General features: G+C 43.2%; 1 protein-coding gene across 1 annotated transcript in view; it reads left to right on the forward strand.

The window, feature by feature from the left end:
- The window catches only part of RDX (radixin), a 75,924-nt gene extending 60,459 nt beyond the window's left edge, over positions 1–15,465 (forward strand). The window contains exons 14-15 of the mRNA XM_044257684.1: positions 11,900–11,997; positions 14,870–15,465. Of these exons, the coding sequence (XP_044113619.1) occupies positions 11,900–11,966 (67 nt within the window). The 3' untranslated portion in view covers positions 11,967–11,997; positions 14,870–15,465. The remainder of the gene's footprint in view (positions 1–11,899; positions 11,998–14,869) is intronic.
- Positions 15,466–19,016: the final 3,551 nt, after the last annotated feature.

A 19,016-nucleotide genomic window follows, 5' to 3' on the forward strand; every position in this document is an offset into this window, starting at 1 on the left:
CTACATTAAATGTTTGTTAAATACTTGAAGAAGCTTGCGGATTCACAGATCCTTTCAAAAAGTCATAGTCTAGAGAAGGAAACAGAGGAGTTAAACAGTGCGACAAAGAGACAAGTAAACAAGAGAACACGTAAAAACATTTGGGCAGCAGCCAGCCTGCTGGGGACATCTGCAAGCCTGCGGACGCTGTGGAGATCGCCAGCAGTTTCCTCCAGAACAAGCACCCTTCCCCAACCCCGTCCCGCTTCCTTTTAAGGCTGAAGGAACATCTCCGTGGATGTCGGGTGGTGGTCTCAATGCTCTCTGCACAGGAAGGTCCCACCTTCCAAGTCATTTCTAATGCCAGAGCTAGGGGTGTTAGCTGTGGGCAGAGGCTGAAGTCCAGGACCAAAGCCAGCTCTAGAACCCAGTAGGGGGCACTGCTGAGTAGTGGTAGGACAGCCCTGGGGTGTGGATTAGAAAAGTCCACTTCAAACTTGGGCTAATTCTAGAGACCTCGGGATTTTGTGTATGTTCTGGAGCTGCTAAGGAACTTTTGGTGGGAGGAGTCCTTGCATTTATTCACCCAGATATTTAGTACTTACTCCCCACGAGGCACAGTGTACATATCGGTCATTGAGAATGTAAGAGTCCGTAAGACCAGATCCTTATCCTAACAGACTTACTTCCTATAGAAATACAGGAAACTCTATTTTTAATTTCTTGAGGAATCTCCACACTGTTCTCCAAAGAGGCTGCACCAACTTGCATTCCCACCAACAGTGTAAGAAGGGCCATCTGTACCCCAATGTTTATAGCAGCAATGGCCACAGTCGCCAAACTATGGAAAGAACCAAGATGCCCTTCAACGGATGAATGGATAAGGAAGATGTGGTCCATATACACTATGGAGTATTATGCCTCCATCAGAAAGGACGAATATCCAACTTTTGTAGCAACATGGACGGGACTGGAAGAGATTATGCTGAGTGAAATCAGTCAAGCAGAGAGAGTCAATTATCATATGGTTTCACTCATTTGTGGAGCATAACCAATAGCATGGAGGACAAGGGGGGTTAGAGAGTAGTAGGGAATTTGGGTAAATTGCAAGGGGAGGTGAACCATGAGAGACTATGGACTCTGAAAAACAGTCTGAGGGGTTTGAAGTGGCGGGGGGGGGTGGGAGGTTGGGGTACCAGGTGGTGGGTATTATAGAGGGCACAGCTTGATGGAGCACTGGGTGTGGTGAAAAAATAATGAATACTGTTTTTCTGAAAATAAATAAATTCGGAGAAAAAAAAAAAAAGAAATACAGGAAACACAGGCTGAGTAATTAAAAGTTTGTGAATTAGACTGAGTTGTGAAATTGCCAGTATCCAACCATCTTTGACCTATAAAAGCAGCAAATTTGTATCAACACTATGAAAAAAAAACACAAGCGACTATGTTGGGGAAAATATGAGGATAACTGGGGTTAGGAAAGTCAGAAAAAGCCTCTGCAGGAGGCGGTATGTAAGTTGCCCCCTGAGAGAAGAGAAGGCCGGCTTCTCCCTTTTATTTACATCGGAAGGGTGGCGGGGGGGGGGGGGCGAGTGCCAGTACAGGAGGGGTCAGAGCAGTACCCTGGGCCTGGTGGGGCTGGTGCGTCACCAGAAATCTGCTCTAAGGGGCCCCACCGCGTCTCACATGCAGGAAGCCCACTGTTGCTGTACCTTCTGGTTTTCCAAAATATGCCAGAAAACAGCTTTTTTAAAAAGAACATTCAAAGAATGATGCTTGAGATAATTAAGTTGAAATATAATTTTTATGTGAAATTTTCTAAGTTTTACATGTCAGCTATATCAAAAATTTCAGAAAAAAATTTTTTTTTAAGATTTGATTTTATTTGAGAGAGCAAGAGCAAGGACTAGCTGGGAGCAGAGGGAGCCCGATGTGGGGCTTGATCCCAGGACGCTGGGATCATGACCTGAGCGAAGGCAGACGCTTAACCCACTGAGCCACTCAAGTGCCCCTAGAAAATGTTTGGTAAACCGGACAGTGTATCTGTTTGCCAAAAGTGGCCCCCTGGACACCAATTTCCAATCCTTGTTTTAAAGCATTCCAGATAGAGGGAAGAGCCTGTGTGAAGACAAGAGGCAAGAAAGGGCTTGACTTGTTGGAGGGCAGTCTATGTCCAGAGCTCAGTGAACCCAGAGGAAAGTGTTGTATGAGATGAAGCTGGAGAGGAGCCAGGGCACAAGTGCAGGTGTAAATTCAGGGTGCACACAACTCAACCAGTGCGTACCCTGGGGCCACACAGGGTCACAGCTGTCACATGCACACAAAGATGTCCTAAATGTCCCAGGTGTCCTTGAAGGTAGGTGCGTGACTCCATTGCACAGTTGAGTCAGCTGCCTAAATGGAACCACAGTGCCAGGGTCTGCATTTGTGTTTGGTTTTCTTTGGAGGTCCCAATCCTTGTAACTACAAAACACCAAGAGAGGGAGGTTTATGTGACACTGCCCCTTGGCGGATATTCTTGTCTGCATGGCTCAAAGAGGATGTGTCCATTAATTTAAAAGCCAAAGAAGAGTGCTTTAAATGTGAAGTTGAATACAGAGAAACAGTGACCTGAAGATCAAACCCCACAAAGTTGAAGACCAGACTTATTTATTCAGCTGTTCCATGTGGGCTACTAACAGCAACCTGCCAAGAGTTTGGTGCTCCCATTTTCAAGATAAGTTGAATATCACTTAAAGCTGAGCTACATGTTTTACTCTTGTGGGGGTGAGAAAGCATCCTTTTCTTTGTATTGAGTGTTAAAGCCTTGGAAATTAAAAGAAGGATCTGTCTGTACTCAAGGGACCTCAGACATTTAGATACAAGTGGATCAGAGAAGTGAAGATGAATGTGGGTAGAATAGGCTTCAGCCACGCGCTGGGTGTTAAATAAAAGTTTCAGGATCCCATTGAGCAGGTCCTGAGTGATAAGAGCTGAACTCAGCCTGGAAGACATTCCAGAGGTTGGAGATCAGAGGGAAGAAGGCTCTTGCCCGGAGAGTCGTCGGAGGAAGAGGGGAAGGTGGCTGCGGTGGAAAGCCCAAGAAATGCAAACCATGAGCAGCATTCACGACAGGCAAAGTTCGCCACCTGAGTGAGGGTCTGCCGGCAGTTGTTGCTAAAGTAGCTTTCAGAACGGGCGGGGTGTGAGAGAGTGTTTCATTAAAATTTACCAGTCGCTTCTTTGTCACTTATTAGAATATTCGAAGAGAGGAAGTAGCATCATTAGTAACAATTTCCAGATGCTCAATGTGGGTTATTTGATGTACTTTATAGATAAAAGTGGATCTGATTTAAATTTCCTTAGGATTCTTTGAGCTGCTAGATCTTTGCCTGCAGAATTAAAAATGAAAATTGCATTTTTAAAAGAAATCACTGTGATTGCTTATATTTTGTTTTCAGATTGGTAGATTCTAGTTATCAAATAAAAGTAGAAATTGGCAAACTCTGTCTGTACAGGTCCAGAAACTAAACAGTCTTGACTTTACGTGCCAAAGAGTTCTTTTCTTTTCTTTTTTTTTTTTTAAGATTTTATTCATTTGTCAGGGGGAGAGAGAGGGAAAGAGCACAAGGAGGGGGAGGGGCAGGCAGAGGGGAACGGAGAAGCAGCCTCCCCACTGAGCAAGGAGACCCATGAGGGACTTGATCCCAGGACCCTGAGATCATGACCTGAGCCGAAGACAGACGCTTAGCCATGTGAGCCACCCAGCGAAATAGTTTCTATCAGTGACACATCTATGGTGTTGTGAGAAGGTGCTATATACAGGCATGTGTAAATGAATGAGCAAGGCTGCCTTTGGAAAAACCTATGTATGGCATGCTTAGGTGGTTTAGTCTGTTGAGCTTAAAACTTGATTTCCTTGAGGTCATGACCGCAAGGGTCCTGAGATTGCGCTCCTGTGGGTCTCCGTGCTCAGCGTGGAGTCTGCTTGTCCCTCTCCCTCCCCATCTGCTCCTCCCCTGCATGTATGCCCTCTCTCCCTCTCTCCCTCAAATAATTAAAAATCTTTTTAAGAAAGAACTTTATGTATGGACACTGTAATCTGAATTTCATTTAATTTGTATGTATTGTGAAATATTCTTCTTTTGATTTAAAAAATGTGTGTTAAAATCATGGTTTCTTCCAAAATGGGGGTGGGGGGAGGGCTGAATTTGGTCCGTGAGCCATGGTTTGATGACCCTGAAATGAAAGGATCTGAAAATCAGTCACGTTCTCCACAGGCCCGTGCTGTGGTTTTCCTGGCTGTCCAGAATTTTGTTGGATCACAGAGAGGTCTTATGTTGCTAGAATGAAAAGGGTTTTGTTGTTTTTGGTTTTTTTACACATTTGAAAAACTTTCAGCAGTGGCTCTCACTAGCCTACATCTTACCTGGAGAGTTTGTTTAAAATGCTGAATGCTGATTGCAGGCTCCCCCACCCCCAAGTGTCTGAGTCAGTGAGTCCACATGGGGCCCAGGAACTTGCATTTTTTGCAGGTGAGGCTGATGCTGCTGTGCTGGGACCATTCACGAGAAGCACTGACTTCGGGGCTGAGAATGTCCAACACTGGGAATAATGTGGTTGCTTTTACTCAGTGTCCTTAGAGTAACTATTGACTTTTCTACCAAGATGGTTTCTGTGAGACCTTCAAAACTCGAATGGTTTAACAAAGATGATTGATGAGGTGCTTGGGTGGCTCAGTTGGTTGAGCATCTGCCTTTGGCTCAGGTCATGATCCCAGGGTCCTGGGATCGAGCCCCGTATCAGGCTCCCTGCTTAGCGGGGAGCCTGCTTCTCCCTCTCCCTCTGCTGCTTCCCCTGCTTGTGCTCTTTCCCTCTGTCTCTCTCTCTCTCTCTCTCTCTGTGTCAAACTAATAAACGCTTTAAAAAATATATATATAATGGGTACCAAATCTATAACTTCCCTATCTGTTGTAGTATTTTTCCTTCATTAATCTCTGACTTTTTTGAACACTTAAAAACTAGAGAATGTTTTATCCCAGTGTTAGGGAAAGAAATATGCCTAGGAGAAATACACACACACACACACACACACGTATATATGTTTATATGTGTGTGCATGTGTATATTCTCATATATATTATTAGAGTATTAACACATGTTTCTATTATAATATTCACAGTTGACCCCTATACTACATGGGGGCTCAGGATGCCCAACCACTGCTCAGCTGAAAATCCATCTGTAACTTCTGACTCCCCCAAACTTAACTACTAAGAGTCTACTGTTGAGTGGAAGCCTTACCCAAAACCATCATTTAACACATATTTTATATGTTATGTATATTATATACTGTGTTCTTGCAGTAAAATCAGCGAGAAAGAAGAAACATCATAAGGAAGGAAAATACATTTACAATACTAGACTATAAAAAAAAACTCCTCCTGTAAGTAGACCTGCACGGTTCAAACCCCTGTTGTTCAAGGGTCTGTGTATATATAAAATAGATACTCGCGTGTTGGGCTTTTTTTATTTTTTTTTTTTAGGTGGGGGAGGGACAGAAGGAGAAGGAGAGAGGGAATCTTAAACAGACTCCGCACCCAGTGCAGAGCCTGATGCAGGGCTTGATCCCACCACCCTGAGATTGTGACCTGAGCCGAAATTTGACCTGAGTCAAATGCTTAACAGATTGAGCCACCTAGGTGCCCCTCATATATCAGTTTTAAAAATAGTACATTGCCAGTAACTTTGACATTCTGTAGCCCTTCTCTATCACATCAGCCTTGCCAGTTTTACAAAGTTTGTATCCACAAGCGATATGATGTCTGGTTTATGTGATGCCTAGGTTTGCATGAATACGAGCTTCATATAGTTTCACCACATGGACAAACACATCCATTTGGATGACATAGCCATGGCTCATTTGCACTGTGTGATTGTGTTTACTTTATGAATGTACTGCCATTTATCCATTCCCCTGATGAGGGACATCTGTCTTGTTTCTAGTATTTTTTATTTTCAAACAGTACAGCCATATTTTTGTGCATATATCTAGTGATTGTGAGCCTGAGACCTAGGCAAGGGAATTATTCAGTTACAGGGTACACCCTTTTTCAACTTGACTCTGTAGCCATCAAATTATTTTTTAAAGATATATTCACACCTTTACTACATGTGATAGTACTAAAATTTTTTAAAAACTTTTAAAAATTATTTTTATTAACATACAATGTGTTATTTGCTCCAGGGGGTACAGGTCTGTGAATTGCCAAGTTTACACACTTCACAGCACTCACCACAGCACGTACCCTCCCCAACGTCCATAACCCAACCACCCTCTCCATACCCACTTCCCCCCAGCAACCCTCAGTTTGTTTTGTGAGATTTAAGAGTCTCTTACATGGTTTGTCTCTGTCCGGATCCCATCTTGTTTCATTTTTTCCTTCCCTACCCCCCAAACGCCCCACTCTGCCACTCAAATTCCTCATATCAGGGAGATCGTATGATAATTGTCTTTCTCTGATTGACTTATTTCACTCAGCATAATACCTTCTAGTTCTGCCCACATGGTTGCAAATGGCAAGATTTCATTTCTTTTGATGGCTGCATAGTATCCATTATATATATACCCCACATCTTTATCTATTCATCTGTTGATGGACATCTAGGTTCTTTCCATAGTTTGGCTTTTGTGGACATTGCTGCTATAAACATTCAGGTACATGTGCCCCTTCGGATCGCTACATTTGTATCTTTAGGGTAAATACCCAGTAGTGCAATTGTGGGGTCGTAGGGTGGCTCTATTTTCCACTTTTTGAGGAACCTCCATGCTGTTTTCCAGAGTGGCTGCACCAGCTTGCATTCCCACCAACAGTGTAGAAGGGTTCCCCTTTCTCTGCATCTTCACCAACATCTGTCGTTTCTTGACTTGTTAATTTTTGCCATTCTGACCAGTATGAAGTGGTATCTCTGTGTGGTTTTGATTTGTATTTCCCTGATGCCGAGTGATGTTGAGCACTTTTTCATGTCTGTTGGCCATCTGGATGTCTTCTTTGCAGAAATGTCTGTTCATGTCCTCTGCCCATTTCTTGATTGGATTATTTGTTCTTTGGGTGTTAAGTTGGGTAAGTTCTTTATAGATTTTGGATACTAGCCCTTTATCTGATATGTCATTTGTGAATATCTTCTCCCATTCTGTCTGTTGTCTTTTGGTTTTGTTGACTATTTCCTTTGCTGTGCAAAAGCTTTTGATCTGGATGAAGTCCCAATAGTTCATTTTTGACCTTGCTTCCCTTGCCTTTGGCGATGTGTCTAGGAAGAAGTTGGTGCGGCTGAGGTCAAAGAAGTTGCTGCCTGTGTTCTCCTCAAGGATTTTGATGGATTCCTGTCTCACACTGAGGTCTTTCATCCATTTAGAGTCTATTTTTGTGTGTGGTATAAATAAATGGTCCAGTTTCATTCTTCTACATGTGGCTGTCCAATTTTCCCAACCCCATTTGTTGAAGAGACTGTCTTTTTTTCCATTGGACATTCTTTCCTGCTTTGTCGAAGATGAGTTGACCATAGAGTTGAGGGCCATTTCTAGGCTCTCTATTCTGTTCCATTGATCTCAGTGTCTGTTTTTGTGCCAGTACCATACTGTCTTGATGATGACAGCTGTGTAATAGATCTTGAAGTGTGGAATTGTGATGCCACTAACTTTGGCTTTCTTTTTTAACATTCCTCTGGGTATTCAGGGTCTTTTCTGGTTCAATATAAATTTTAGGATTACTTGTTGTATTTCTTTGAAAAAAAAAAAGGATGGTATTTTGATAGGGATTGCATTAAATGTGTAGATTAGTTTAGGTGGCATAGACATTTCCATAATATTTGTTCTTCCAATCCATGAGCATGGAACGCTTTTCCACTTCTTTGTGTCTTCTCAATTTATTTAATGAATACTTCATAGTTTTTAAACTTTTGCCAATTGATGGGTTTAAAATGGTATCATAATGTGTTTATAATTTGCATGTTCTTGATTACTAATATAATTGAGAGGGTTTTTTTTCCTCATATTTATGGGCCTTTCATGTCTCCTCTTCCTTGAAATGACCTTTTTTTTTTTTAATGCTTGTTTTCTATTACCTTCTTGATCTTGGTCTAATTGCTTCAAAGAATTTCTTTATATTTTGGTTATTAATCATTTGACAAATGTTTTACAGTTATCTCCTTCCAAGTTGTAACTCATCTTTTCACTTTTTTATGATTTTTTGATCGATAAAATTTTAAATTTTAGTGTAGCTTAAGTTACAAATCTTTTTTCTTATGATTTTCTGGCAGGTTTTTTTTTTGTGTATGTGTATCTTGGTTAAGAAATTCTTCCTTTCCTTGAGGTCATGAAGGTATTCTACATTTTTTTCTAAATGTTTTTGCATTTTTAAATTTTCTCTAAATGTTTGGTTATTTTTACACTTGTGTCTTTAGTCCAGTTAGAAATAACTTTTTGTGTGGTAGGAAGTATGGATTTGGGTTTTTTTTTTTTCTAGCTAGATGACCAGTTGTCTTAATGCTTGGACAGTCCATCCCTCTCCCACTGACGCATCCCCACTTCTTCCCTACATCAAGGATTCACACATACAGTCTGTGTTCTGTTCTAGGGGTCAATACCATTCTCTCTTAATTTTAGCCTTAGCTATATAACAAGTCATAATATCCTGTAAAGCTTTCTTTTTTTCTCTACCTTGTTTTAATAATCAACTCCTGACTAGTTTTGGGCCTTTGTTCTACTACATAAATTTTACTGTATTTTAAGTCGTCTCCACACACCACATGGGGCTGAAACTCACAATCCTGAGATCCAGAATCACGTGCCAGCCAGACATCCCTTGTACCACATTAATTTTAGAAATCATTTAAATTGGGAGCACCCGGGTGATGAGGTTGGTTAAGTGTCCAACTCTTGGTTTCTGCTCAGGTCCTGATCCCAGGTCGTGAGTTAGAGCCCTGCCTTAGGCTCAGTGCTAAGCACAGAGTCTGCTTAAGACTCTTCCTCCCTCTCCTTCTACCACTCCCTACTGAGCACTCTCTCTGTCCCTAAAATAAATAAATTTTAAATTTTAAAAAATTAAATTATATGGAGGGAAAAACCTTTTGTTTGGAAATGTATTAATAATAATTGATATTAATTAGATTAATTCAGGGAGAAGTTACATCTGTACAATATTAAATATCCTTAGGAACTTGTTCTACTTCTCCATTTATTGATATCTTCCTTTTTTTTTTATTGATATCTTCCTTAATGCCTTTCAGCAAAGTGTACATTTTTGCCTAAGATCCTACATATCTTTTGGATTTATTACTAAGCACCTTCATTTTTACTATCTTCTAAAAGTTACATTTTAAAACTATTTGTGGGTGGTATACAGAAATAAAATGGATTTTTGTTTGCTGTCCCTATATTCAGGAACTTTGCTTAGTTCTTATTGTTTCTAATAATTTGTGAAGTTTTGGGGGCTTTCTATAGAAATGGCCACCTGCCAATAATGTCAGTTCTAAATCTGTCTTCTCAATCCCTGTAATGTGGATTTCTTAGTCTTATCTTACTGAGCTGACTTGACTGAAGTTTTCAGTACAATGTTGTGCATAAGTGGCATCTCAATTCTGATTTAAGAGGAATGCTAACATTTCTAACATTTGCTGCTACGTGTTTGCTTTAGAGTTTTAGCTCATGCTTTTTATGGGGTTAATGAAACTTCCTTTTATATACATATGCCTATTTTGCTAGAGTGTCTTTTTTAATATTGGTGCCCCTCCATAGGTATGGACATCCCCCCCTTCCCCTTCAAGGGTTGCGGTCTTCTACCAAGTTCTTTTTAAGCTAATGGTGCCACCTGGTGGCGTTCTTTGAAATTTCTGGCTTTGATTATCTTCTGTATCTTTCAGGGAAATACATGGATATAGTTTCTTTTGTTTACATTGACAACTGTCATTTAATTCTGTTTTCTGCCTCGTCCTTTATATTTCTCCCATTTGCTCCCCCATCATCCTTTTCACTGGTTCTTCCATACTTCCTCAATATACTCACGCAAATAATTTTTTCCTTCCTTAGTTTTCTTCTTTCATGAGTGTAAATCTACCTCACTTACTGTTACTCATGGTAACAGTGATGCTGGTGACTAAGGGGAAAAAATGCAGCACATACTTCTTAATGAAATCTGATCCAATAATGTTCCAGGTCTGCTAACCCTCAAAGTCCTTGAAAATACTTAAGGTCCCCTTTAAAAACATTCTCAAATTTCAAGTACTACTTAATCATTTAATTGATTTTGCCCAGTTTAACATGAAGTATTACAGAAAAATTTAAAATATTTTTAAAACTGTTAGTAAGTTTCATTGTTTCTCTGTTCCTTTACTGTCAGCTTTGACAAATTTGGGGTTTCTTTTTCTTTTTTAAGATTTTATTTATTTTAGGGATGGCTGGGTGGCCCAGTGGGTTAAGCCTCTGCCTCTGGCTCAGGTCATGATCTCAGGGTCCTGGGATCGAGTCCCACATCGGGCTCTCTGCTCAGCGGAGAGCCTGCTTTCCCTCTCTCTCTGCCCATCTCTCTGCCTACTTAAGATCTCTCTCTCTCTGTGTCAAATAAATAAATAAAAATATTTTAAAAAGGTTTTATTTATTTTACTTGACAGACAGAGATCACAAATAGGCAGAGAGAGAGAGGAGGAAGCAGACTCCCTGCTGAGCAGAGAGCCCGATGCGGGGCTCAATCCCAGGACCCTGAGATCATGACCTGAGCCGAAGGCAGAGGCTTTAACCCACTGAGCCACCCAGGCACCCGACAAATGTGGGGTTTCTACTATATTTTACTGCAAAGCCTCAGTTTTTCATGGGTTAAACTGCACGGAAACTGCACTGTGACTGATCTCCCCGGGAAACAGCCCCCCACAGATGCTCTGTGGGCACATAACTGATCAGTAAGGCAGAGCCAGCCACTACCTGCATTTCCAGCTGCTTAAACCACAGCCTAGAAACTACTGTCCTTGGCATTCTCCCCATTTAGGGACCTTACGCATGGATAAGCTTGGCTGGGTTAGTGGTTTCTTTGTAGAGTTCATTGTGATCTCATTTTTGGTGTCTCCGAGGGCTACCCCTAAGCATGGCAGGTGAGACAGACCTGAGACAGTAGGGCTGACACTGACCTCTTTAAGCACTGGAGGACCCTGTGGCTAGGGCGGAGGTGGTTTTTACTGTTCCTTGGTCTTAACGCAGCCGGGCTTTGAGCAGGCAGGTGTAGCCTGTTGAGAAGGGCCCCTGGAGGGCTCACTACTTAAGCGACTGACTCTTATTTTCAGCTCAGGTTGTGGTCTCAGGGTCATGAGATTTGAGTCCAGCTCGGGCTCTGTGCTTAGCATGGAGTCCACTTGGGACTTTCCCTCTCCCCCTACCCCCTGCTCTCTTTCTCTCAAATAAATAAATCTTAAAAGAAAAAAAAAAAAGACAGCAGCTATTGATTTCAGAGGAAGTACCACCAAGTGTTTTGGGCCTTATAAATGGTTGGTGCCCAAAGGACATTTTAAGAGTACCTAGATGAATCAGGAGAGAGCCTTCAGTGTTATTCTAATACTTAACAAAACTTTGGTGTGTATGACTTTGAGATCCATCAGTATTGGTGTAAAACCGACTCGTTTGCGTGGGGTTGCAACAACTATTAGAATTCTAGCATCCATCTGAAAGGGAGATGTCAAGTTATCCTCATTTCCACATTGTCATAGTGCAGATTCAAGACTGGATTAGGAAAAAAAAAAAAAAGTTAAAATTTGAGAAGATCACTTTGGCTTGTTGGCTGCCCCATTGGCCCTCCCGGATCCAGGGTGATGAGGGCACTCCTGTCGTCTGTGCTGTCTGACTTCCTTCTGTTCTTTTGCTGAGTGTTTCCTAACCCCTTGATGTCTCTTTTGAAAGGTGGGGACCAAAACTGTATGCATTGTTCCAGATGCGTTCTTGCCAAAGCAGTATAAAGCAAATGTAACGGTTAGGAAGAAGGCTCCCTCCCTCGCTGGGTAAGTACAACTGGCCGCGGGAGCCAGCCCACCTCTCCGTGACGCCTGCCATGCCTCTCCCCTGCCAGGACCCCATAAAACCCAAACCTGTGCATCCATAGCCCAGAGCCTTTAATCTCCTGGAGTGAATTCCCAACGGAGCCCCCCATAGCAGCCCCTGCCATTACAGGTCCTAGTTCCACCCCTCCCGGTGCTTTCTGGGTTGTTTAACTCTCTTGGGCTTTCGGCCAATCAGGAACATCTTCCTCCTGTGTAATAATTTTGATGTCAGATGAAATGAGATTTTACCTGTGAACTATGTGAACCGATGGGACATGCTACTGTAGACTGTTCTCTTTGGTGACGTGGAGTATTACAGTGCAAGTCCCCACATAGGACATCACGTGGTGCTGGAAGACTTTTTGTCTTATCTTAAAAAAATTCAGATATATTTAAAAATGAAGGGAGAGATATGTGTGTGTGTGTGTGTGTGCATATATTATATATATATATATGTATATATACATATATATATATGAGGAAATCTAGAATTGGTTCATTAGCCAGGTTGGTGTTCTGCATTGATCTCAGTTTGGAAATACTTTAACATCATGGACCAACAATCATGGGTCAACACAATTACCTTGAAGCAGGTTATTTTGAAAAAAAAATTTTTTTAAAAGATTTTATTTATTTATTTGACAGAGATCACAAGTAGGCAGAGAGGCAGGCAGAGAGAGGGGGAAGCAGGCTCCCCGCAGAGCAGAGAGCCCGATGTGGGGCTCGATCCCAGGACCCTGAGATCATGACCTGAGCCGAAGGCAGAGGCTTTAACCCACTGAGCCACTCAGGTGCCCCTATTTTGAAATTTTTAATTTCTTTGGCAGAGACTGTTCTGACCCATCCCATTTCTAAGTAAAACCAAAGCAATGATGTTTATTTTGTTTACCATATGATGGTATAAGATACCATCATATCTTGAATGATATATTTGAGTTCTCCCAAATTGTTGATTAATCTGCTCCAAGTTCTATAAACCTACTTCTAGCTGGATGAGAATGTGTTTGAGGTAATACTTTAAAATGTGAATTAATGTCTGTAATAACGATATTATCTTTTAGATTTTTTTTTTAAAGTGACTTTAAAAAATGATCATATATGTTCAACTCTGGGTGGGAATTTTTAGAAGTGATTTGCTTCTTTGGCCTTGAATTTTATTTTATTTTTATTTTTTAAAGATTTTATCTATCTATTTGACAGACAGTGAGAGAGGGAACACAAGCAGAGGGAGAGGGAGAGGCAGGCTCCTCACTGAGCAGAGAGCCCGATGCGGAGCTCAGTCCCAGGATCCCAGGATCGAGATCTGAGCGGAAGGCAGAGGCTCAACAACTGAGCCACCCGGGCACCTTTGGCCTTGAATTTTAGATTGTTTGCAATGAGTTTAAGGTTCTGCAAGCATCTCTGACATTCCATGACATCACCAGTACATTGCTACTGCGTCAAAGGCCGTGTGAAGGGTGTGTGACACATCTGTCATCGTGAAAGCAGTATAGCCGTCATAAAATGGGAGAGTCCTGTTTGACCTTCTGCTGGGATCCGAGCTAAAATCCATACTTCAAACCTGTTCTTAACACTCTGCACACAGCCACAAATTGCACTCTTCCCAGTTACTTGACTTTAAGCCATTTCTTCCAACACAGGAATTTATGTCACTCTTTTCCATTTTGTTAGGTGATGGGTGAAACCCCCCCCCCCAATTAAAATTTACCTGGTGTTTTGCAGTGCTTCCTCATGGGTTGTCACCTGTTCATGTTTTTCTTTTTTAGAGTGAATCCTTTGAGTGAGTTTCACTGTGTGCTCTTGTCATCAGAAGTAGGAAAAGAAAGTTTCTGCATGACTCCCCAGAAAAGTCAAGATCAAATGACAGAGATTCTTGATTCATCCAGAGATGAATTTATTATAGGATCAAAGGAGCTGGCAAGCGCCACATCCCTCAGCTAGAAATGTCACCACCAAGCTGGCGGCCTTGGAAGAACTCCGGGGCCCCTCTCTGGCTGGTTACAATGCTGCTGACCCAAGAGGAAGGACAGGGACTTCCGAGTGGTTTCCGGTTCTTCTCCCACCGTTCTTAGGGTTTCTCTAGCAGAAGTCAGCCTGTGGGATTATGGTGATGAGGAATTAGAGGCACATCTATAGTCATGGACAAGTGAGAGCCAACCCGGTTCTTCAGGGATAGAGGCCCCGTAGCCTCAGGTTTCAGGGATCGCTTTGCCCACTATTCCCAAAGGCCTCTGGTTGTCTGATGTGTTCCGACTCCCAGATTTCTTGCTCTCATCCTTCAGGTCTTGTCCTTTCCCTGATGTGCCAGGCCATTTGAGCCTCAGAGGCTGTGTTAGACCTGATCTGAAGCCCCTCCTCCCTGGCTGGATCCTGACCGGGAAGAGGCCTGAGGAGGGAAGGCATAGCTGCTAGAGATGAGGGCGCTGGGGACGTGCGCGCGCCTGCCCCGCGGGCCACTCAGCCCGCTCTCCTGTGATTCCCAGCGCAGCGGTTTATGGAACCGTGACGCGAAGGGGGGTGGGTTTCTACCATGGTCTCAGAGCCACCTCACAGATCCCCTGTTACATCCCCTCTGGGATCAGGACAGTAGCGGGGCTGAATGGAGGCTCCGCAGAACCCCCCCGTGTTTTGGTGCAGCCCGCATTTCCCCGCACCCCCTGAGCACTCAGTCCCCGCTGCCCGATCCCGCAGCACACTCCACTATGGCCAAGGGTTACCCGAGACACGCGGGGGGACGTCTGGGGCCATGTCCTTTTCAGCCCTCGTGTGGTCCTATTAAAGTGTTGTCTTCTTTCCTGCCTAACGTTCCTGTTGGCTGTCTGTCTGCACACAGGTCCCTGGCGTCTGACACACAGCGAGCTGTAGGATAAGGACACACCGAGGCCGCCTGCTGTCCCGAATCCACAGCCTCCACGGGAACCAGCTGGACAAGCCTTCCTTCCACCCGGGCTCTGGCTGTGGTTCTCTTCACGTCTCAGTTTACTGTTGGTTTTCCCTTTCTTGGCTATTCTGTCTCTGTCCAAACCCTTCTTGATTGCCTTTCCTAGGGACAGACCTTAGAAAGGTGGGCCAGGACTTGGGGTTTTGGCCCTGCTCTCTGCAGCCCCAAGCCCGCAGCGCCCCCCCCTTCAAGGCATCACCCCTTAAAGAGAAGCCTGAAGGCATTAGCTTCTGAGAACCCACTTTCTTTCTGCATGACTAGCTTGTAAGGAGGGATCTAGGGAGAGAATTTCCAAGAATTTTCCATTTTTTCAAAAAACGTATGTGACTTGTTTTTGGCTTTGAACGGAGAGCAAACTTTGTGGCATACAGCTCTGTGTACTTGTGTTCATCTGTGGGATCCAGAAAACTCCATGCAGCACCCCCTTTCCTGTCTGGGCTGTTTGTATAATTGTATATACATGTAGCAATAAATACGTTCTAACATCAGCCTGGGGCATTCCTTTCCACTTGGCTCTGCATCCCCACCGAAGGCCGCGGGTCCGGTTCTCGGTCTCGCTGATCTCACCAAGTGTTAGGTGTGGAGTCACCCGGTGTTTGGAGAAAGAGGCTTGAGGGTCCTGGTGGCAGAGCTGGGATGGGAAGTGGTGTTATGTCATTAAGGGGCACCAGTCCTGGTGCTCTGGGGTATCTCAAAGGTCCAAGGCATGAGGCTCAGAGGATCAGGTGACCGTTTGCCTTCTGAGCTATGTCAACAGTCCCTCCAAGAAAGTCTGGGGCTACAATGATAGGACGGACACCTGCGGGTGCACAGTTACCTCTTAAAGCTTTTCAGGAAACACACACACACACACACACACACAAAATACGCTCTATGATACTGAATTTTGCATCTGTTCCTGATGTTTTTCAAAGGTACTAAATTGTTTCAGAAACAGTGTCCTCCTAAAGGGGACACGTGAGCAAATAACTTCCTTATTTGGCAGGGGTATTGCTGTTTGTCATACGAAGAGAATTTGTTCCCAAGCGGTCTCATGGTTCATTTGAAATCTTTGGTTCTCGGAGGAGTCAAGATGGCGGAGAAGTAGCAGGCTGAGACTACTTCAGCTAGCAGGAGATCAGCTAGAGAGCTTATCTAAAGATTGCAAACACCTGCAAATCCATCGGCAGATCGAAGAGAAGAAGAACAGCAATTCTAGAAACAGAAAAACAACCACTTTCTGAAGGTAGGACTGGCGGAGAAGTGAATCCAAAGCGACGGGAAGATAGACCCCGGGGGGAGGGGCCGGCTCCCGGCAAGCGGCGGAGCAACGGAGCACAGAATCAGGACTTTTAAAAGTCTGTTCCGCTGAGGGACATCGCTCCGGAGGCTAAACCGGGGCGAAGCCCACACGGGGTCGGCGTGACCTCAGGTCCCGCGGGGTCACAGAAGGATCGGGGGTGTCTGAGTGTTGCAGAGCTTGCGGATATTGGAACAGGAAAGCCGGCTGCAGAGACAGAGCCAACAGTAAGCTCGCAGCTCGGTGTTGCCTTGAACCGGTCGCAAGCTCGGTGAGCTCAGAGCGCGGCCGGAGGTTAGGCAGACGCGAGTTACTAGGAGCTGTTCGCTGAGGGCGCACAGGGGAGCGGGGCCCTGGGCTCTCGGCTCCTCCGGGCCGGAGACCAGGAGGCCGCCATTTGTATTCCCGTCCTCCGGAACTCTACGGAAAGCGCTCAGGGAACAAAAGCTCCTGAAAGCAAAGCCGAGCAGATCACTCAGCCCGGCCCCTGGTAAGGGCGGTGTAATTCCGCCTGGGGCAAAGACACTTGAGAATCACTACACCAGGCCCCTCCCCCAGAAAATCAACAAGAAATCCAGGCAAGACCAAGTTCACCTACCAAGGAGTGCAGTTTCAATACCAAGGAGAGAGCAGCAGAATTCCAGAGGAGGAGAAAACAAACCACGGAACTCATGGCTTTCTGCCTGTGATTTTTTAGTCTTGCAGTTAATTTTTTTTTTCTTTTTCATTTTTTTTTCTCTTCTTCTAAAATTTTTTATAATTTTACCCTTTTCTTTTTTAACGTTTTTAACTAGATTATCTAATATATATATATTTTGCTTTTTTATACTTTTCTTTATTCATTTTCTTTTTTATTAATTCTTTTTTTTTCTTTCTTTCTTTTTGAACCTCTTTTTATCCCCAAATCAGAAGAGATCCCAATCAAAAGAGATTGGGAGATCCCAATCAGAAGAGATTGGGAGATCCCAATCAAAGGAGATCCCAATCAGAGGAGATCCCTCACCCAATCGTGAGGGGGGAGAAATCCCCCCGCATGATTTGGGATCTCTTCTGATTTGGTTAAAGCATATTTTCCTGGGATTGTTGCCACCCTTTTAGTATTTTACTTGCTCCTTCATATACTCTTAGCTGGACAAAATGACAAGGCGGAAAAATTCACAACAAAAAAAAGAACAAGAGGCAGTACCGAAGGCTAGGGACCTAATCAATACAGACATTGGTAATATGTCAGATCTAGAGTTCAAAATGACAATTCTCAAGGTTATAGCCGGGCTTGAAAAAGGCATGGAAGATATTAGAGAAACCCTCTCTAGAGATATAAAAGCCCTTTCTGGAGAAATAAAAGAACTAAAATCTAACCAAGTTGAAATCAAAAAAGCTATTAATGAAGTTCAAACAAAAATGGAGGCTCTCACTGCTAGGATAAATGAGGCAGAAGAAAGAATTAGCGATATAGAAGACCAAATGACAGAGAATAAAGAAGCTGAGCAAAAGAGGGACAAACAGCTACTGGACCATGAGGGGAGAATTCGAGAGATAAGTGACACCATAAAACGAAACAACATTAGAATAATTGGGATTCCAGAAGAAGAAGAAAGAGAGAGGGGAGCAGAAGGTATACTGGAGAGAATTATTGGGGAGAATTTCCCCAATATGGCAAAGGGAACGAGCATCAAAATTCAGGAGGTTCAGAGAACGCCCCTCAAAATCAATAAGAATAGGTCCACACCCCGTCACCTAATAGTAAAATTTACAAGCCTTAGTGACAAAGAGAAAATCCTGAAAGCAGCCCGGGAAAAGAAGTCTGTAACATACAATGGTAAAAGTATTCGATTGGCAGCTGACTTATCCACAGAGACCTGGCAGGCCAGAAAGAGCTGGCATGATATTTTCAGAGCACTAAACGAGAAAAACATGCAGCCAAGAATACTATATCCAGCCAGGCTATCATTGAAAATAGAAGGAGAGATTAAAAGCTTCCAGGACAAACAAAAACTGAAAGAATTTGCAAACACCAAACCAGCTCTACAGGAAATACTGAAAGGGGTCCTCTAAGCAAAGAGAGAACCTACAAGTGGTAGATCAGAAAGGAACAGAGACAATATACAGTAACAGTCACCTTACAGGCAATACAATGGCACTAAAATCCTATCTCTCAATAGTTACCCTGAATGTTAATGGGCTAAATGCCCCAATCAAAAGACACAGGGTATCAGAATGGATAAAAAAACAAAACCCATCTATATGTTGCCTCCAAGAAACTCATTTTAAACCCGAAGACACCTCCAGACTTAAAGTGAGGGGGTGGAAAAGAATTTACCATGCTAATGGACATCAGAAAAAAGCAGGAGTGGCAATCCTTATATCAGATCAATTAGATTTTAAGCCAAAGACTATAATAAGAGATGAGGAAGGACACTATATCATACTCAAAGGGTCTGTCCAACAAGAAGATCTAACAATTTTAAATATCTATGCCCCCAACGTGGGCGCAGCAAACTATATAAACCAATTAATAACAAAATCAAAGAAACACATCAACAATAATACAATAATAGTAGGGGACTTTAACACTCCCCTCACTGAAATGGACAGATCATCCAAGCAAAAGATCAACAGGGAAATAAAGGCCTTAAATGATACACTGGATGAGATGGACATCACAGATATATTCAGAACATTTCATCCCAAAGCAACAGAATACACATTCTTCTCTAGTGCACATGGAACATTCTCCAGAATAGATCACATCCTCGGTCC

This window comes from Neovison vison, chromosome 7 (genome assembly GCF_020171115.1).
Source record: "Neovison vison isolate M4711 chromosome 7, ASM_NN_V1, whole genome shotgun sequence".
In the NCBI taxonomy this organism is placed as follows: Eukaryota; Metazoa; Chordata; class Mammalia; order Carnivora; family Mustelidae; genus Neogale; species Neogale vison.